At 30.6% G+C, this 22,446-nt stretch overlaps 2 protein-coding genes across 3 annotated transcripts in view; both read left to right on the forward strand.

Moving 5' to 3' along the window:
* Window positions 1-14,766, forward strand: part of LOC111628950 (multidrug resistance-associated protein 4-like) — a 34,459-nt gene extending 19,693 nt beyond the window's left edge. Inside the window, exons 4-8 of the mRNA XM_023372810.1 lie at window positions 699-788; window positions 6,255-6,418; window positions 12,986-13,111; window positions 13,388-13,637; window positions 14,457-14,766. Coding sequence (XP_023228578.1) covers window positions 699-788; window positions 6,255-6,418; window positions 12,986-13,111; window positions 13,388-13,637; window positions 14,457-14,645 — 819 coding nt within the window. The 3' untranslated portion in view covers window positions 14,646-14,766. The remainder of the gene's footprint in view (window positions 1-698; window positions 789-6,254; window positions 6,419-12,985; window positions 13,112-13,387; window positions 13,638-14,456) is intronic.
* The window catches only part of LOC111628947 (multidrug resistance-associated protein 4-like), a 206,376-nt gene that overhangs the window by 157,408 nt on the left and 26,522 nt on the right, over window positions 1-22,446 (forward strand). For both annotated transcript variants that reach the window (XM_023372804.1, XM_023372805.1), the window contains exons 10-14: window positions 17,611-17,802; window positions 18,162-18,256; window positions 18,731-18,817; window positions 18,880-18,976; window positions 20,524-20,718. In XM_023372804.1, the coding sequence (XP_023228572.1) occupies window positions 17,611-17,802; window positions 18,162-18,256; window positions 18,731-18,817; window positions 18,880-18,976; window positions 20,524-20,718 (666 nt within the window). The remainder of the gene's footprint in view (window positions 1-17,610; window positions 17,803-18,161; window positions 18,257-18,730; window positions 18,818-18,879; window positions 18,977-20,523; window positions 20,719-22,446) is intronic.

Raw genomic sequence — 22,446 nt, forward strand, 5'->3', positions numbered from 1 at the left:
TAATATGTAAAGCATTTTACTTGACTTCTGTTCAATTTAGAAATTTTTTCAAATGAGTCACCTTCACATAAGTGAACAGTTGTAGTATGACACTTCTTCAAGCCGCATCGATTATTAAGACTCGGTCGAATGAGTGCATTCCAATATACTGATAACTAAACGACAAATAATTAATGTTTGAAATAATAATTAAATTTTATAAAATGTTAGAAAATGGATGTGATCGAAGTCAAATCAATCGTTGTACTTCTTAATTGCACAATTTGTTAAAATTGCGATTTATCTCACAGGAAATTATTTGAAATGTATTGCCACATCAATCACATGTAATTGGCATTTTATAGGATGCAGTTTGGATAACACACCCCTGTTCAGCTGCTGACAACTCTTTTAAAGCAATATCCCTCGGTGAGGTCATGGGAATTATTTATTTAATTAATAATTATTATTGAAAGTGTATTATGGATTATCATATCCTGAGTATTATTATTACGTTTATAAAATAAAGTCAAAATGTTTAACTGCAAAATACCAAAGAAAGTTGATAATGATTTATAACTTAAAAAAGTGTATATTGTTAGAAAATTTAATCAATTAGATTGTTTGAGAACTTTACGAAATATTATTCTCGTATTTTTTATTAAATGATGATATAATTTTCTAAAAATATTTATTCTATATAAAACTTTCATTTGCAGGCAATTAGGTTAAGTCCTTCGTCTCTGGAAAGATCGAATGTGGGACAAATGGTAAATCTTCTAGCAAACGACGTCGGCAAATTCCAAAATGTAAGTTAAAAACAATTTCTAAACAACATGTTTGATTAATGTATACCACGTGAACCCATATATTTCGTCGGTGTATTATATAATCTCGACAAAAACATTTCGGACAAAAAGTCATTTTAAAAGTCTATTTAATATATCTTCAGTAATATCGACGAGAAAAATTTTTTATACTTATGATTATTTTACATCGCTAAACTCTGATTATAAGTAAGTATTTTTACAATTGACTTATACAACAGCTTTTGTACGATCGCTCTTTGTGTCAACAAGAGCCTGGCCCTCATTTCGAGTGATTTCACACGAAAGTTACTTGATTTTTGATTAAACCATGCACATTTTCTTGAGGACTCTTATTAACACGTTTTTAATTTTACATCATATATTCTCTATAGGGAAAGGTCAGGGCTGCTAGATGGGCATTTTCTTGTTTTCATATTACGTTGGGCCAGCCAAGTGTCGATGGTAGTGTACTTTTAGAAGTGTGGCAACTGCACTATTCTGCTAGAAAATAATACTAAGTGATATAGTCAACTTTTAATGATAGTGGCAGATTTTCTTTATGAATTTGTGAGTATTTCGCTGCATTCACTAATCCCCTTTGTTAATTAAAAGAAAAATTTTTCATATCTTCGCTGACACGCAACCCCACACTATACTGCTTGCTGCGACTTTTATACTGCGCCATACACAGTCACAATTGAATGCATTTTCTCTTTTTCTGATAATTTCAATTTTCCTAATTGCTTTTAATGCAGACTCGAAACTTCGCGTGATCATTATAAATAACCGGCTTTCACTGTTGTTGTATCTGGCATGTGTGCTCTAGGTCCTCTTCAATCGCTCTTTTATTAGTGTTTTTGTGAGAAGAGGTTTTCGCCTTTATCTATGTAAACAGATCCCACGTGACTATTGTTTTAAAAAAATAGTATCATTTTTTACCTCGTATAAAGTGTAGCCAAGATTCTACGGTTCGATACTAGTTTTATTTATTACTTCCTTACTGGTAACTATATTCTATTCGATCACTAATTCAGTGAATGTTGCATTTCGATTCATAAAAATAATGTTACGAAGGTTAGTGTGATCTGTTTTTATTATAGTTCTTGGCCATCCAGTTGAGTTTTGTACGTAAATTTTACTAGTTTCTTGATATTTTTAAATAATTCTCTATACCGTGTACTTAGGAATTTTTAATCGTTTTACGATTAAAAATTCCTGAGCTGATATGATGTTTCGGCTTTTTGCTAGACAATTTTTTTTTGCTTGCTGCACTCGTCAAACTAAAGCAACGCAGGAATCGTTTTTGGGTGAGGCCGTTGTTTCAGAATAGACGTTCTTTAAGTTATCATAATTGGCAAGCGCCAAATCTGACAGTGGACGCTGTTTTTGAGCCAAGATGGCTGTCGAAACAGGTAAGGAATAGGGTTGCCACCTGTCTGGATTTGACCCGGAGACTCCGGGATTAAGTGAGTTATCTCCGGGCTCCGGGGTTAGTTAATATTTCTCCAGGTTGTGCAAGTTGTACCATTTTATTTCATATTTTCGTCCATTTACGATTCGGACCGATTGAAATGAGCACGGAATAGTGTTACCATCCGACCCGCTGTCCGGGGGTATCGTGAAGAAGCTGTCGACCTTTTTCTTTTTTTTTTCTTGTACAATTCATTTGTAATCATATACACCTCCGATATCCAATAGACCTAGATCACTTGCGTTACTCCTATCCAAGTCTCTTTACTCTCTAACTGTAACTGGTTTAGAACCGGCATGCACTGCAAATTATTCTTCGCATTGCAAAATGATATACGCATGCATTAGGAACTTCTGTTCGAAGAAACCTCACCTGCTGTCCGGGTCAGCGATTTTAAAAAGATGGCAACCCTAGTAAGGAACCGACCATGTGTTTGTTTAGTGCCTGAGCCGATCTAGTTTCTGTAGGCGACGACTACTGCGAGGACCAAATGGTGAACAAGTCATTGAATTTATGTCAAATACTAGTCTAATCGGCGACGGGAAACGTTATCTTGTAGGTGAAACCGTTTTGGATGCTGGACACATCGTATTTTCTGGATTAAACTCTAACAACAACTCTGAAGTTCATGTTGTTGCTTTAGTGTTGAAATCTCAGATATTGTTATTTTAATACATCTCAATTACTGGGAGAATTCACGAGCAAAGAGGGGCTGTCTGGTTTTTGTAAACATGTGATAGCATGTTTATTACAAATTAACAGGTGAGAAGTATTTAAATATTTTAAGCGGTATACACCATGTTCCAATACATAACATAGTTTTATTTATCATAATAGTTAAAATTAGTGCCAATCTGAAGGCTGCCCTCCTGAGTCATTCAGCACTTATATAACATAGGCCAGTCAAAAGTTTGTAGCATACATAATGTTTTTGTGTGTTTGTGTGTGTTTGTGTGTCATATATCTGTAGTCTTTTGAAAATTCAAGTTTATGGTGTATAAGTAGGGTCGCTATGTTGTTACCAGTAAAAATCTAACATTTATTAAACAGCTAAAACAATAATTAATAAGTAAATAATGATATATAACACGTACACACATAAAAGGGGCGATTTCCCGCCATTCGAGGCAGTTAACAGAAAAATGACATTGCCATAGGAGACACGCAGTCCTCCGTAAATCGAAGGTGCCATGTTTGCAAGAGTTCCCTCACTCTCATCCACTACCTTGAGTCTCGTCTGCCACAACAATTCTCCGCCTTAATCACAGAATAAGAAGACTGCCATTGACACATTCAATTACGGTAGTATGTCTAAGTTGTTGTAAGCTCTCTGTCTCTCGGATTAGAAAAAGTATAACATTTTTTTAGGTACCGATTAATTTGTTTTTTATATTTTTGTCATCATTAAATTTTGTTTTCTTGCTTTAAATAGTCTCGTTGTTGAGCTCAACTCTACGCCAGAATTCATGAATCAACGATCCCTCTTTTTCGGAAAAGTATATAAATTTTGTCATTAGCATGACTAACTCGAGGCCGAACAAGAGTGAGAAACTAACTTTAATTACCCCGACTCCCCATAATACTAATTATCTAGAGCAGTGTTTTTCAACCTTTTTGAATACGCGACCCCTTTACAAGTTAAAAAATTCTGGCGACCCCCTAGGGCCATATTAAAACTATATCAGTGATTTTAAAAACTATATATTTAATTTTCTTTCTGTTGAGAAAAATTATTGATTAAAACGAGAATTTGAAAAGAATCGACAATAACTTAAGACACATAACGTATGAAACATCCTTTTCATTATAACATTGGGCTCGGGATGCTGTTGAAGCTTTTTTTTTTTTAGGATGAGAATTTCCAACTTCTACTTTTCTACTTATTACTTCTTTTTGCAGTACAAGTCAGCTCAACACTTTTTACGGCTATCATTTTCTGCGGTGGCTCGTACCCACCCGGGCCCATCTCTGGCTACACCCATCGTTGAGACCTGAATGTCGATCAAAAACCAATTGTACTGTATATAAACAGATATAGCCTTCTCGCTGAAATTGTAGTTTTTTTTAATGTAATGTAGGACCTACAAACACTTGTCTTTTTCTTTTACCCGCGACCCCCCGTGTAAGACTTCACGACCCCCCTGGGTGTCGCGACCCACAGGTTGAAAAACACTGATCTAGAGTTATACAATATGTGTAGAAAAATTATAATCAGACTGTTTTGTTTATAAATACCATAAAAGAAAATAAAAATAATACCAAAAAACACATTGCTAAGAGTATATATATTAGGAATTATACAAAAGTTAAAGAAAATACTGTATATACATAATGTAATTCCTTGTATATTCACCAAACTATGAAAAATTTCAATCCAACGCGTTTATTGCTGCATTATCACAGTGCCTGAAATATCTTGTGTATAGTTGTCAAGACCAGGGCTTCAGCATTCGTATGGCCGAGCGGTCAAGGTGGCAGTCTACCGCTCTGGGTGACCCGGGTACGAATCTGAACGGGTCGAAAAATCCGTAGCAATTTTTCAGGGGGTGGTCTGTTCGAATGTGTCGGGCACCTTCCTTCACCACCCGGCAGTCCCATTGTGGGCCTAGCCGAACCCATAATGGGCTTGCAAGAAAAGGCCCTATTAGTGCCCACAGGGTGGAACGAGTTTTAAAAAAAACACTAGGTGTTCTCAACATTTTTTTATTTATGTACCCCTTTTCATTTTAATTCATTTTTGTGAACCCCCCATACATTGCACAGAAAATAAACCTTATATTTTTTTTGTTACATTGTTTCAAATTGGAAAAATATTTTAATACTAAAGCTCTGGATTTCAGAAAAAGTAACTACTATATTTATAAACTAGCACTTTTAATACTTCTTACTTTGTCAAGATGGAGTTTTCACAGAACTGAATGTTAGGATTAAAGTAAACTGATTTCCTTTGAAGTTTATAGCCTTTTTCCTAATCTTCAAAATCTGAAACAAACTGATGCAAAACGTTCAAAAATGTTACTGTTAAGTAACACCAGGCTGATGGTATAAGATTCTCCTAACAGACCCCGGTTTTATAATCTCTGTTTGACCTTTGTCAATAAGGTATAGATATGTCGTTTACGTATTCAATATTTTAAATAATTTATATTTTAACCCTTATGCAAAAAATCAGTAATAAATAAATTGAATATATAGTGTATACATTGTACAAATTTAATTCTAAGTAAAACAATTGTTCTGAAATAGAATTACCCTATGGACCACTAAAATATCATCGTGAATCCCCAATTCGGTAGTTTTTTTCTGTTGACTCCAGTAATGTTACATGGACCCCAGTTCAGAACCCCTGGCCTGCACACATACGTTATTATCTAAATGTAATTCATTGTCAAAAGATAGTCTTTGTAACGGAGCAATTTTTCTCTCTGACATCATTTCTGAAATTATATCCATTTGTAAAAAATTCATTTGGATCCATTTGTAACTCTTAGCGAGTAGAAGAAAATGTGTGGGACAGTTCAGTATGTACTGTATGCCTGAAATATGAATGTCATGTATTCGTGAATATGATTCTATGCAAGAACATATTCCTATAACTTTTACAAAATTATCAGTCATTTTTAAAACTATATAGACATGCTGTCTGTAATCTTTACAGTGACAAAGCACTGGAGATAATCGATTAAAAAATGCAACAAAATGCACACATACAAAATATACCATCTGCCACATTGATAACACATATAACTTAAGAATTTTTGGAAAACACACAAATCCAGTAATATGCCATTTTCAATAATCTTGAACACTCTGGTGCTGCAACAATAAAGATCTTGTCTGGTACTGTAAAAACAAAAGTAGTACATGCATGCTTAATAGGTTTATTATATAGGCTAATTTATGATTTCAAAAATAATTATATTAAAATTTATATTAATTTTTATCAAATGAATAGTTATTAGGTATAACCTATATAACATTTCTATTTATTACAGAAAGTTATCTCCCTATCACTTTTATTTATATCGCCTTTTTTCATCATTACTTCGATAGCCATGTTGTGGAAATATTATGGATGGACTATTATAATTGGATTCCTAGTCATATTTCTCTATTTTCCTATACAAATTGCTTTGAGTAAACTATATTCTAAATTGAGGTAACTATTATTTCAAATTATATAATCGTACAGTATTTGTAAATAAAATAAACAAATCATTATTTACTTAATTTAATAGAAATAGAATTCGTGTATTTAAAATACATAAAATGTTATGTACTTAATCGATATCCATGCTACATTAGCTTGTATTAGTAATGGTAAAATGGCCAACATGTTATCAAAATGATCGGGGATGCTAGGATTCGAATCCGGTCGCGCAACCCAAGAATTTCTGATGATACGCAAATGCTAGATGAGGGTCGGCATATGCAGACAATAAATTAAAGGCCTGACCTAATCCATTGTAGCCATATTATGATTAGAAAGACCAGAGGATTAAGTAAACAAACAATAAAATAGTTGCTTGTATAGGCAAAAACTATATTTAGAAACATGCTTTTTATTTTTGGAATGTGTTAATTCGTGTGAAATTATACATAAAATATGTTTGGAAAATAAATATTATACGCACATGAATCATGGCGAATGTCCATTTGGTTCAACAATGTGTTAATTATTAACTTTATTGTAGGATATCTGTTTATTCGTAACGTGATATTATCAAACACCATATTATCGCCAGACTGATTAAACAGCATCCAAGAACAAATCAAAAGGTATAGCAGAGTGTGCTGATATGAAATGAAAACAAAGTAAAGAAAGAACTCAAATATTTTAATGAAAATCAAAGCACATAAAACATGAACATAACAACACACACATTACAGAATTCATTTATACACTTGATACACTAAAACAAAAATTTCAGCCAAAGCACATAGACTCAAATGATACAAAACATATACACTATGAAAACAATAAATAAGTTATTTACAATTACAAACAAGTAGAAAAACTTTTACGGACAAATTAGTACCAGAATAAAAACTGGGACACGGCACAGTAGCACTCTAACAATAGAACTAACAACCTATTGGTCTTCTCTTTTGTTCAGTGCTGTCACACACAATGCTGATGCAGGCTGGATTGAGGAGGAGAATAAAAACTTGCACAATATACCAACTATGCCTTGTGCTGAAATAAACGTAGACAATATCCGCTACGATTTAACAGAACACATAACTGGAACACATATGGTGTAGACAACATTCACAATTTCTGGTATAAAAAGTTTACACCACTACAGCAGGAACTAGCTAAACACCGAACACACACCATCATCAATCCATAAGACATGCCAAAATTTCTCACTCAGGGCATCACCTACATGAAACCTAAAAACAACAATACCACAGACCTCACACAATACGGACCAATTACATGTCTTCCAACATTCTACAAATTATTAACATCCTGCATTGCAAACAAAATATACAAACATATTGAAGAACACAACATTCTTATGGAACAAGAAAAAAATTACTAAAGAAATCATAGGGAATGCAAAGAACAGTTACTCATAGATTCAGTCATTCCACGTCAAGCACACAAATAACGCAGAAACATACACATGGCTTATATACACTATAGAAAATCATTCGACAGCGTTTCACACAGTTAACTGCTACATATTCTACACATGTACAAAATATATCCATCACTCATTACATTCTATTAAAACACTATGCAGCACTGGAGAACAACACTACATCTCAGGGTTAGTAACACTTCCATACAAACAAACCAAATATTCATTAAGCAAGGAACTTTCAAGGATATTTCTTGATTTTTCTCTGGTTCTGCCTAGCCCTGAACCCATTATCCAACAGATTAATGGATACAATATCAGACATGAATAAAACAACACAGTTTACGCTGTTACATCTCATGTACCCGGACGACATAAAACTTTATGCATTCACCCAAAAACAACTTCATTAACTTCAGTAAATTACTTATTCATACAACAAGGACATACAAATGCAGTTTTGCCTAGATAAATGCAAAACACTTCGCATAGAAAAATAAATTCTGAAAAAAGAAGTTTTTGCATTTGGAAATGGAGACCTTATTGAATTCATAAAAGAGGGCGAGTTCTACAAGTAATTAGGATTCCAACAGGCCATTCTAACAGAACATACACAAATAAAGCAAAGATTAATTAAGGAATACCAAAGTAAGATAAATGCTATTTCCATAACACATTTAAATGCAAAAAACACAGTTAAAGCAATAAACACATATGTCATCCCAGTACTCACATACTCTTTTGGAGTTATACATTGGACTCAAACAGATCTCGAGCAACTTCAAATGAAATCAAAACAACACTTACTAAGCAAAAACAACATTATCCTAAATCCACAACAGAAAGATTAATTCTTCTACGTAAAGATGGCGAACGTGGCATGAATGACATAGTTAACCGTTACCACATACAAATATAATCACTGCGAGAGTTTTTCTACAAAAGACAAGAAATATCACATTACATAAAGCAGTAACTCTGACAAACACAATAAAATCATCTACATTAAAGACATCCATTCAAATCACTAGCAATATACAAAACACATTAGTAGTAGTGGTTTGACACATACTGATCACAAAATTATTTTCAGATGTTAAATAAATTAAAATTACAAATAATTTTTAAAATTGAAAATAAAAATTTTTCAAATGAAATTATTTCAGATCACAAAATTAATTTTTCGATCACAAATCTTTATTTTATTCTAGCAATAAGAAAAGTTTAATATATTCTTTCTAGTTATTATAAAATTAATTTGTAATAATTTCAGATAAAAAATCTCTCGGATAAATTATAATAATAACACTTTTTAATTCGTTTTAGTTTTCATAAAATATCTTGTAACAATAAGACAAAGTTTCTATATTAATTATTAAATGTTTTAATATCCGAAAAAATTAAAACACGACAATTGTATGAAATAATATAACACCAAAACAAAATTATTTTTGAATTTTTTTTTATTTTTACATTAATAGATTAAATTAGTTTATTTTATTTAAGCTTTTCACAGTTTTTTCATTCAATTAGAAAAAAATCTGACACATACTCATCTAGAAAAAATAATTAATTGTTAGAAACATTTAATAATTAAACTTATTGTTAAAATAAAATTAATTTAATTCAAATTCGTAATCATCTTTTAATTTTCTTGGATGTATAAAATAATTCATAATCAAAATATATAAAATTGCAGAATATTTCTAAAATTTCACAAAATGATTGCAGTGCAAAACTCTAATAATCTTTGACTGATATGCCCACTTGTACAATACACTATACCATTGTGATACAACACACTACAGATGATAAGACATTAATTAAGTATGCCATTTTGTTGAATTGACAACAAGCTTTAAAAATTTATACGTCAAATTTTCTGAAGGTGTTAACATCATAGATATTTTTACACTTAAATATGCCGAATTTTGTCTCAAAAAAGAGCATGTGTAAGAAGTTTTAATTCATGAAATTATTTAACGACAGTTGGCCATAAAACATTACACAGTCCTATAGAAGCTGTAATAGACATTTATATAGATTCTGTTAAAAAGTAGCAAGTATATTTTATTAGCAAAAAAATTAATCTATTAATTTCTAAATATTAAAATTATTTGTAATTTTATTTTATAAAATATCAGAAATTAGACCAGGTATATATCATGTTTTAGATATAGTGAATGAAAAAACTGGAAAAGCTTAAATAAAATAAACTAATTTAATCTATTAATGTAAAAATAAAAAAAATTCAAAAATAATTTTGTTTTGGTGTTATATTATTTCATACAATTGTCGTGTTTTAATTTTTTCGAATATTAAAGCATTTAATAATTAATATAGAAACTTTGTCTTATTGTTAAAATAAAATTAATTAAATTAAATTAATTAATCAATTTAATTAAAATTTGTGCATAAGATTTATCTTAAAAAAATTTATTTTGTGCTCAGTATGTGTCGAATCACTACTACTCACATTTACTGAAATAATTAGCAAGTATACAGAAATTGCGCAGGAAACAGGCATCTGTGGAATATGGATATGGGTAGAGTGCTTATTGTACTTATTGTTTTTTTCTCTATGAGTTTTACACCGCACACACTATGCAAAAGCCTGGGAATATTACAATTGAATAAAACTACAGCACACTACAGAAGGCAATTATATTGAATACTTGCCATATTGTTTGGAAATTCTTGAATACAGATACTGACACACTTATTTGATTTTAGTTTTTTGGTTGCTAATGCTTTGTCTTTGGTCCAGTATAGTACACAGCCACGACTACCGAGTATAACCACTAAACTCAACATAATAATAAGCGCAGATCCCAAACGGTTAGGCGTTAAAAGTTGAAATTTGGTACACAGTTATTGTTTGTTACGAGAATGTACTATAAGAAGGGATTTTTCAAAATTACCTCAGCGGGGGGAGAAGGAGAGGATTAAGGGTTATCCTAAAAACTTAGCTTCTAATGTACTATTTGAAATGAATTTTTTTTAACATTAACTGCGTTTTAGTAGGGTACACAATGAAATGCACATTAATAAGAAATTTTTGGAAATTTAATTTTCCTAGGGAAATAGAGAAGAAAGTTTGTTTTATTCAGTATAAAGTTAAAATAATAGAAAATAAAAGTAAATAGTGGCACATATAGTATACATTGTAAAAATTAATAACTTTTCTAAGCATTTCCACTTTTTGTGTAACTCATGAACAATGTTTCAAACAAGTTTTTTTTTTAGATTTTAGAATGTAAAATTAATCATTTTATTTTCAGTAAGGTTGTCATCAAGTCAGTTCATTTTTCATTATAACGAGAATTATCTTACTTGCCTAAGTAACGCTGGGCTCATCTGCTTGGTTTTTCATAATTTTTAAAAACGTTTTTCTAAAATTTTTAATTGAGATTTTTGTTCATTATATTTGCGATTGGGTTATTTATTTTTTCGACATTAGTTTATCTAGTTACAATTTGTTTGTTTTTGTAGTGCGTTTAATTTATTTAAATTCATCGCACGCTGCAAGATTCGTAAAAAAATTCTTATTCAAGGTTTGAAAAGAGTTGTTTCGAGAATATTCCATTTACAACGGTTAACGTGTATTTTATATTTGAAAATTATGTGCAGCGGGTCGTAAGTGTTGTTGAACGATTGAACGTTTTTTCAGCAAATAACATGTTAAAAAATTTGATTTGTCATTTGCTTTTATTCTGTTTTTTCAATCTCAGTAAGAAACTGGTTCAAATAACCGGTTGTTTTCTAGAATTTATCATATCCACAAACTGTATAATTAATAGCAAATCAACAACTTTATTGTACCCAGATTATTTCAGAAATTACAATTTTTCGATACTCAGTGGATTTCGTCCATACAAGTGTAACAAGGCACAAACATTTTTTCGATATCCTAGTAAATATACCGTACAATAACAACATTGAGTTTACAATCTAGTAAAAGCAAAATATTTACCTCTTCAATTTTTTGATATTGCAACCATTTTGACTATTTTCATATTAAAATAATATACTTTTTTTATTTCAAGTAACATATAGGCGTATATATTTAATTGTAAAAATTAATGTATTATGTTTTCAATTATTGTTATACCTGTATTCTGTTCGTTAACAAATCTTAATTATACACACCTCTTGCTGTTATTGTTTCATTCGTTTTCTTCCACATCATTCACCATCCCTCCTACAGCAAAACGAACTTCGTCGATTGATTCCGAGAATTAGTCGGATTTCACTCAAAAGCTTGTTGATGACTGTAAAGCAAATGATGACTCATTGTTTAACAGAACATTCTCTAATCGTGTATACTCGAAGTGACTGGTTCCTGAAGCAACTGTAAACGGCTTCACTCTTCCTGAAAAACAACGAAAGAAAAATATTTGGTCTTCGCGCATAAAAATCATGTGCATGCAATCTCTCCTTACAGTAGTCACAGTTTTAAGTATCCCTGTAGATGTAACCAGACTTGCAGGTAAATGCAGGTGTGTTGCCTTCCTGTTGCAATATTAGGTAATAGTCATCGGAAAATGTTCTAACTCGAGAGCGGCTCAAGCCGGCCTTCTGCTTACTGTTCCAGAAACATGGAATTGGGTTTACGGATGAAATTACAACATCATTGACTGAAAAATTGATAAGGTTTTTCAATAGCTTTACCAGATTCTAGCCTACCCAAGGCTTGCCAGCCATGTTTGACCATCACCGAAATGACGTCTTTGGGACATAGTGAACGAACTGGAATGTTACTGTCATGTTCGTAATTAAATTATGCAAACACACTATAAAACACCTGTTTCTACGTATAATTTGATTTGTATATTTCGAACAGAATCAATGTGTACTGTACTCATGTTTGGATATTTGCTTATCACACTGAAATTATACAAAAAAATCATCTAATAAAACTTACAAATTTGCATATCGTGCTTGTTTTTTTCATAAGAGTTTAGTATAAAAAGTTGTTGAAATAGCATAAACAAAACTTTTATAATATTCAGTGCTAGAAAAATAAAGGGCTTTGTTAACATGTAACATTGACTTTAGATATAAAATATGTGTCCAGTATTTAAGTTTATATCTTTTTATAAGAAAAAAAATATATATATATAATTCCATAATAGATTACAAGCAGCTGTATTGGGAGACGAAAGATTGAATCTGTTGAATGAAATGATTGCTGATATGAGGTTAATCAAGATGTACACCTGGGAATTGCCATACGCCGCATTAATAGAAAAAATCAGAGCGTAAGTACAAGGAACTATATTAAAATCCGTATAAAACGGAACAGAAATACAACGCTTAATTGCCCAATGAGAAAAAACATTTACAGAAGCGTTTTTCTGTTTTAAAAAATAAATGCTGTTTAGAGCATAAACATCCCAAACTGGAGAAAATATTTAACACGGTCTGATTCCGGTATACACATGATTTATTGTAATTTAAACACGCTAATGTGTTTAGCTTTAAATAATTACATTCTAAGTTCTACAATTTGTATTTTTAATTGTTTCTGTTTGCAGGAAAGAAATGAAAAAGATTCGAAAGTTTTTGTACGCAAGCGGAATATCGTATATATTGTCGTATCCTATATCGAAATTATTTACTCTTTTCGCATATCTCGCTTTCGTTTTAAATGGAGGACAATTAAATGCCGAAATTATATTCGTCACAATGACTTTTTCAATGTATGTCTGCAGCAACATTGTTATTCTGTTTTCTCAAGCAGTGGGATTTGTTGCAGAAATTTTGGTTTCGTTAAAAAGGATACAGGTAACGAACAATTTTAAAATTATTCTTTTCATATTTTATTACAGCAATACTAATTCAGAAATAATTCGAAGATATCAACATATAATTATTAATATTGTTGTATATAAAGATATCAAATATTAAAACTTGTCCATAACGAAATCTGAATAAATTGAAAACCCGTTTAGAGGAGAGAAGATACGAAATAGACTATATTCTGTGTTAAATTTAACAAAGAACTCGAAATCTTTTCAACGCAAAACTACAAAAGTTTTTATGAATAAATCCTGGTATTAGTATTCCACTTGTATATGAAATCGTTTTTCTCTACCAACGTTACCATGTATTATGTAAATCTGTATTCTGTGAACAAGTTTGAATCATTTAAGATTAACGAATGTCACATGATCATGAACATAAGATGATAATTTATTATATCAATGTTCCCCAGAATGATATGCTGACATTATCAATACTCTTCAGCAGTTTCAAGAGGGAGAATTAGTTTGTTTGGTTCTTTGGCTTGTTCGCTGTTATAATAACTCATTTTTCTAATGTCCGAGAACTCGTAATATATAATTATTCAGCACAAGTTTTACTAACATAAGGCAAAAGGTTCTATCTTGAAAATGTTTGAAAATCAACTTAACCATTTAATGTCACGCTTAATCAATAGATGTGTTTATCGATAAATCAGCTGTTTTAAAAAATTTGTGGAGTTTTTCAATTGCACGTAATTTATCTCGGAGAAGTCGAAAATCGACTTAATCTCCTAGTTTATATTCAGCTTGTGTACAAACTTTCATTTAAAACGCTAACAGTTTAGAATTTTTAATTTAGGATTTTCTCCTCCTTCAAGAAAGAGAGAACAATGCACTGAAAACTGTAGGAGAAAGAGAAAATTCAACCGAATACGAGATACGAATGGATAGTGTTACAGCTGCGTGGAAAAATGTAAGACATGGCTTCAAATTTAATATAAGTTCTGCAATAAAAATAATGTTTTTTACGATTTGTTTAACTCGATAATTTTAAAATAGATTAATTAACAATAATAACAATACTCATCAATTAGAAGGATAATATATGGTTTTTGTCCTTAATTAGTTATATTATGCTTGTGCTTACTTCAGATATTCTGGTGAATTAAGACTCCTTTAGTACACAAGAATGTGCAAAAAGGACATAAGCATAATATCAATTAAAAGGATTTTCACGTAGATCGTCACTGGCTTTTTTAAATTTATATTTTAAATCTTCTGAAACCGTGTTGTCTTATTTCTTTGATTTACTAGCGCAAGGTGTGTTTTTATTTGAACATCTGGCGGTATTCCATCTTTATTTAGTTGATACGGTTATAAGTACAATAACACGTTTCGGGCACTCCCCCTCCTTAGTCAACTAAATATCAAAATATTATACAGTACATAAATTCATTTTTCTTTTACAGCTTAACATAGAAATTATCTTAATGTTAAATCAATAATTCTTTTTGCGTGACGTACCATAAGCACTTTGTGAGAATACGGACGAGGGTCCAGGCCCTCTAATCGTCAGATCTGTTAGACCTGCTCACTTTGTCACTGGATGGCTTAATTTTTCTCAGAACCCGAGTGGTAAGATTCTGTGTGGGGTCTGTGCATACAGAACAGATACTCGACAACGGAAGTAGTATAATATAAAATTAACAGTTTAATCATTGCTAACAATACTGCAACAAAATATAATGGATACACAAAGGAATAACAATATGATAAGTACTTAGGTATGGATTATCCCTATTTCTGTGTTATATTAACCTACCCCGAAAGAGAGAGAGTTTACAATAAACTTTTACCTCGTTGTTCATGTTGAGACCTTGTATCTCGGTGATTCTCTTCCTAAGGTGGCGAGTCCGGAGGACAGCTGTTGAAGGAGGAGCACTCACTTTGGCAATATTTTGAACGAACTCCCCGAGTGTCGGCAAACTCGTCCTTTTATCCCCAATTATTTCATAATAATAATTTCTAGAAATGAGTTATGACATCTGAGCAGGTGGTGTGCAAAATTCTAAGATACGAGGTGTGGAGGAAGGAAGCAAAACATCCTCGGTTCTTGGAAACGGTTACGTAACATAGCAGTTTTTCAGGATGTTAAAGTTTTATAACTTTATTAGGTTATGTTTTATTAATTATTCTAATTTTTATCAATTTTAAATACTTTTAAGTGAAATTAAAGTAAATTATTTATTACGTTTGTTGAGGGTAAAATTATATAAAGTGTTTCAAGAATACCTTCAGATTATCACAACTTTTTTAACACAGAAAGCATATACATTTATAGGACATTATATATCCGGTTTTGATCTTGAGCGTTTTTACAGATTTTATAAATTTGCGTTTTATTTTACATATTACATAAATTCATAAGTTTTTCCACTTACTATTACAAACCTTAAAAATCCGAATGTTCTTTTTACAATGTCCTAATTTACAGACAAATAATCAACTGGTAAATATGAATTATGTAACAAAAGGTAGTTTACCGATAGATAAATTTGTTAAAAGTACGTACCTGGGAATTTAGTTGTAAAAGTGATCCATTGTAAAAAACTCTTGAAAGTCTATTAACCGAAAATTTTTTAATTTGTGTGCTGTAAATACTAAAACCGTTTTAAAAGAATTTTAACCTTAAACTATTGAAAAATCTTTCAAAGAAATTAATTCCCAGGTACGTACTTTTAACAAATTTGTATTTCCAAGTACGTACAGTATTTTCGTAGAGGCTCCCACGAATTTCTTTTGTCTCGAAGCTCAGAGCACTTCACATTTGCTGTATAGACAGAAAGTGTGTTCCCTGTGATATTCTGGCTTGCCTGAGACATTATCATAAATGAATTTATTGTTTATTATTAATATTTCTGATTTATAACTTTTAACGTTAGCTGTGCTTATTTTAATAACTGCATTGTAAATATAGATATCAAATATTAAAACTTGTCCATAACGAAATCTGAGTAAATTGAAAACCCGTGTAGAGGAGAGAAGTTACGAAATAGACTATATTCTGTGTTAAATTTAACAACGAACTCGAAATCTTTTCAACGCAAAACTGTAAAAGATTCCACTTGTATATGAAATCGTTTTTCTCTACCAACGTTACCATGTATTATGTAAATCTGTATTCTGTGAACAAGTTTGAATCATTTAAGATTAACGAATGTCACATGATCATGAACATAAGATGATAATTTATTATATCAATGTTCCCCAGAATGATANAATTTTATAATTTTACCTCTTATTTAAATAATTTTATCTGTTTTTGATTTTATTTGGATTTTTTTTAATTCTTGAAAATAAAATATACATTCTGTGTACTTATTAGACAAAACGGCAAATCTTAATTATGTAACGTACAGAAGAAAGACAAATTGTTGAACAAGTATTTGTATTATGTAACTCGTGTGCTTTATTCATTATAAAATCTCCTGTTACGTTTATTGTTTACATGAAACAAACTGACTAAAAGCAAGTGAAAATGATCGAATAACTGAATGTATAAGTGAATAATTACGTTTTAGTCTTTGTTCATCTAACATAATCAATTTAGGCATGAATATTTTATCTAAAATTATCAACACCGAAATTTATATCACTTCACTTACGTCTTAGAAAATTTTCTAAAATTATTCATAACACAAAAGTTATTCTTATTGCATAATTTATACTTGTGTAACATTATAAAAAATTATCTGATAAGTTTGTTTGCTCATAAAAGATTTTATGAGCAAACAAACTTATCAGATTTATGAATGTGATGTTAGAGTTTCTGCTACGAATTTATAGAATATGTTGTATCACCTCTTTTCATTACATGCGATTTAAAAAAAGCAATTAACAATTGAGATAATATTCTTACACAAATACGTAAATACTTTTAAAATGTTTATGTACTTATATAATTTATGTAAAATATTTCGCATCAAATTATGTAATGACATTAATTTCGATAGACGTCTTTATTAATGTCTGTGTTGGGAGAGATTCCAATTACTTCCGGTAAAGTGTCCGTGAAAGGAAAGATTTCGTACGCTTCTCAAGAAGCTTGGGTGTTTAACGCAACTATCAGAGAAAATATCTTGTTTGGAGAAGAATATCAAGAAGACAAATACAGAAAAGTCTTGCATATAACGGCTCTGGAAAAGGTAAGTTAATTTTTACTCCTAAAAGCTATACTTGTGTTTTCTTTCTTTGTTACTAAGCGAAAAGTGATTGGATCAAGACTAAAACAAGCAGTTTCTCAATAAAAAAAATGTTAAATAAAAAAGTGTATTTTGTAGTCTTGGACTTTAATAAAAAGCAGTTATAGGAGGCATGACATAAAATTAAATATTATTAGCCTAAATAGTGATTTTGAATACAAAAGACACAAATTTATCTATCAAAACACCATCTATAAACCAAATACTTTTAGAAATCAATCGTTTTGTTTAGTTTTAATAATATTGTAAATGCACATAAGTTGAACATAATTATCTTGTATGTTTATTTTTACTATTTTTAGGATATTAGCTTATTTCCTAAAGGAGATCTGACAATTGTAGGAGAAAAAGGAGTTATAATGAGCGGTGGGCAGAAGGCAAGAATTAATCTAGCAAGGTAAGATAGGTCTTTCCTAAAATTAAATTTCTATGTGTGGAAATTATAAAAGTACAATTTTAATAGGAATAAGACAAATATACCGCAATAATAAATACATTTTAAATGAAATATCGTTTATAAGTATTCAAATATTGTTTATAAGTATATTGGTTTTGATTTTAGTGATTACATACTGATAAAAAGGGTCACCCGAAATATATATTGTTTCACTTATCAGGAATGTTTTTTAAATTCCCCGTGGTGTATTTGTTAAAAGTAAAACAAATAGAATATTTTTCGGTTATCGCATAAACCACTTTAGACTGGTTATTTTGTGACCTGATAATAGGGGCATCGTGTGCTGGTGTTCTATACTTTATTTGACATTTTCTCTTCTATTTCGTAACATAACACACGGAAAACACTATTAAACGATACAATAATAATGGTTTTATTTATTCATTAATTGTCATATATTTTTGTATTTTCCAGAGCGCTATATGTGGATGCTGATATTTTCCTCCTGGATGATCCACTGAGTGCTGTTGATGTTCCAGTGGCAAAACATATCTTCGAAAAGTAATTATTTAAAATATACTATTTGAACATTTCGATACATTTTAACTTTTAATCTATTTCAGGTGTATAATGGAATACTTGAAAGACAAGATATGCATTCTAGTTACGCACCAAATACAATTTTTAAACTCTGCGTGTAAAATTTTAGCGTTAAAGAAGGTGAATACGTTAATTTTTTATTAGTTATGTTTTGTAAATTACTTTTTACGGTAATAACAATAACGACATCCTTAATCTATTTATCGGCCATTTTGTTAACTGGTTTTGTGGGAGCCGCGCGGCCCTACTCGTCGTATTTTTACGATTTTTTAAAAATCTAAGCATCGTGTACAGCTGCCATTTTATGTAATCTCATTACGTCGCGACTCTTAGCGAGTGTCAAACGTTCGGCCCTGTAGCACTTACCAGGATGGAACTACGTACTCTCTGGGGGCCGCGCGGCCTCCACGATACCAGTTATGTTAGTTTTTTTTGTGGATATGTCTTTTTATGTTTTTTTCATTTTTTCGATTATTTTAAAAAAGATATCGGAACCTTGCATCAAAAATTCAAAATGACTACCAAAGAATCATTTGAACTGCTAATAGATGATAATGTTATAAAATTTGCTATATCAAGCCGAAATCTCATGAAAAAAGTATGTTGTCATTTTTGTGCTAGAAAGAAAGATGGTAAATATGCTACTAAGTGCAACAGTTGTTTGAAATTTATTTGCAAAGTGCATAGTACCACAAAAATACTATGCGATAACTGTCAAGACTGAACTACGTAATTCGTTTAAATGTTCCTGAGCCTTAAAAGTAGAAGTGATTATATTACCTGTGGTTTTTTAACAGATGATAGTTAGAAGCTATAAGAGATACTTTTTTGTAAGATTAGTTTCTTAATAATAAGAAAAAAAATATTTTTGTTAAAAACTTACAATAGGGTAGATTTTTTTTTATTGTTGAAAAAATCAAACTCCAAAAGTTGTAACATTTTTGTGATCTTTTGTAGTAATTAAGTAAAAAATATTATATGAATAAATAAGAGTTGATTATACTGAACGAGTGTTCTGTTTAGCCTTTATGCACTTTTAAACTGTCACATTGTTCAAACTTGCTCTCTACAGGCAAATTTTTCTGGGGGGCCGCGCAGCCCCCACGATACCAGTTAAGGGCTATGTATCAAAAAAATTCAAGAGGGCTATTTTCAGCAGAATGACAGTTATTTCAGTGTAAATACGTGTTGAAAATTTGTGAAAAAATGCATCAGTCTAGTGTTTGGGTTAAACAAAAATCTGTGACAAAAACTAGTGTTTCGTGATTTATATTTACTTTACACTTGTGAGTTTGAAAACAGTTACATTGTCTTTCTTTCTACGTACGGAAGTAAATATAGAATAGGAATTGCATTACCAGTCTAAAAATTCATTTGTGAACATATCAGTAATAAGTTATAGCGAGGTTTTGGCCGAAATTTTTCACTCTAAACCGTGACGGCGAACGTCGAGAGCCGCTTACGAGATCGACGTTCGACGTTCAGGTTTTAGAGAGGAAAACTTCGGCCGCAATCTGACTAATTGTTACGGATAAATTTAGTAAAAATTGGTAAACAAGTGATAACATTTCGAATTTAAATTTGTGTACATTTTCAGGTATACAATATTTTTATATATAAAAAACATACAGGCAATTGTGTTTATATACTCGATTAATATATTTTAGGGGAAACGTGACTTTATTGGAAATTTTAAACAATTGGAAAATTTAGAAACGCTTACAGGAATATTACCACAAGAAGAAGTCTCTGGGAAGAGCATTGATTTAGAGAGTGCGGTTTTTAATGATGATGAGGATAGAATGGGAAGTTTTCAATGTGATATGAATGATGACATTGAAGACAGAAACAAGTGTAATGAGGTAAGAATTATTTATTAAGTATTTATCTAAGTAAAAAATTTCAGAATGGAATAGCTGATGTTCATCAGTTTTCATTTTTCGGATTGATTTCTCCGAGAGTTGTACACGATGAATATTATAAAGATACATGTTTCCACTGTATTATGCCTAGGTTTATTTATAATTGTGATGAAAATCATTTATATTCAAATTAAAGAAGATTTACTTTTCAGAAGTAAACTTATTGTTCTTCGGACTTCTTTCGAAAATAATTTATTTAACCCGTCGGCACGCGCCTAGTGCCGATTAGGCACCAATCGATTTTTAATTAGTTCGTGTAAAAATCCTAATTGTGTGAAAAATCTGAAAAAATTATTACCGGTCTAATTTTTCTTCAATTTTACTATGCGCAATTCAGTTTTTGCTTAAAGCGTCTCATTATTTTTATTTAATTATTGGTGCCGAATCGGCACTATGGCGCGCGTGATCTCGGATTTCAATTTTTAAATTTCCCGCCAGTCGCTGTTACTAAAAATAGCTGCAGCTACGGCGCGCGCTTCTTCGCTTATAATCGCGTTATTATAAAGCGAATAACTTCTAAAAAACTGAAATTTGACCGAAAATAATTTAATTTCTTTCATTGATATTTTTTAATCATTTTATAAAGTTTTATGACACCATCACATTTCCCTGAGTGGAAGTAACCAATTTGTTAACCATTTGACCCTCGGCTGACAGAGAAGGAAGTTTTTGAAAACAAAGTAATAGAGCGTTTAGCAGTTTGTTGTTTTTCACAGTGGAAGACTAGTAAGTTTATATAATAGACTCTAGTAAGACTTATTAGAGTCTATTATTTTCCAGAGAATAAATAATAGAGTTGAAAAATAGCACAATTCCGTGAAATTTAACAAATCTGATGTCAATAAAGGAAAGTTGAAGTTATTTATAGTGAGTTGATATTTTATAAGTTTAGTTTTTGCATTTATAAATCAAATTTTAAAAAATATAAATTTTTTATTTAAATAAATTTAAATAAAAAAATAGAATTTTTATTATTTAAATATAAATTCTATATTTTAACAAGTATTTTATACTGTTAGATAGTAGAGAAATCGAGTATTTAAGCATTTACTGTATATCAGTAAAAATAAAAAAATTGCGTTAATTTGGTTTATATATTTTGCCGTTACATTGCGCATGTAAGCTTTAAACTACAGTCAGAAATATATATTATTTTTATATGAATTTATTAATTATAATAAACATACATTATGTCTAAAATTTAATTAAAATAGCACTCTCTAATTAACATCTTAAATGAAGAAGTAATTAAATCGGGTCCCGCCGCCATCTTAAATAACGCGCGACGGTAAATAATCGATTTTGAGCGCGTCGCGTTGAATCAAATTAAATAATTTATAAAAATTAAAATAATAAGTATGTTTACAAAATAATTGACTATATCTATTCGCAATAGTACTGTAAAACACATCGTACTTATAGTTTAGCATTTCTGATAACAATTAATTAATTTTTGAATTTTTTTATATTTTATATATAAAATGCGAATAAAAAAACATAAATGCGTAAAACTTAATTTAAAAAATATCTGCAACTTCAGAAAACACATATATATTATAATCTATCAAAAAAAGTTAGTTAATAATAATTAAAATCGAGAAAAAAAATAAAACTTTCGAGGTAAAATAATTTCTGTGGTAAAAAGTGAGGTAAGCGATCACGTGACGC

Source organism: Centruroides sculpturatus, unplaced genomic scaffold (assembly GCF_000671375.1).
Source record: "Centruroides sculpturatus isolate CEXI.00-Female unplaced genomic scaffold, Cexi_2.0 scaffold513, whole genome shotgun sequence".
NCBI lineage: Eukaryota > Metazoa > Arthropoda > Arachnida > Scorpiones > Buthidae > Centruroides > Centruroides sculpturatus.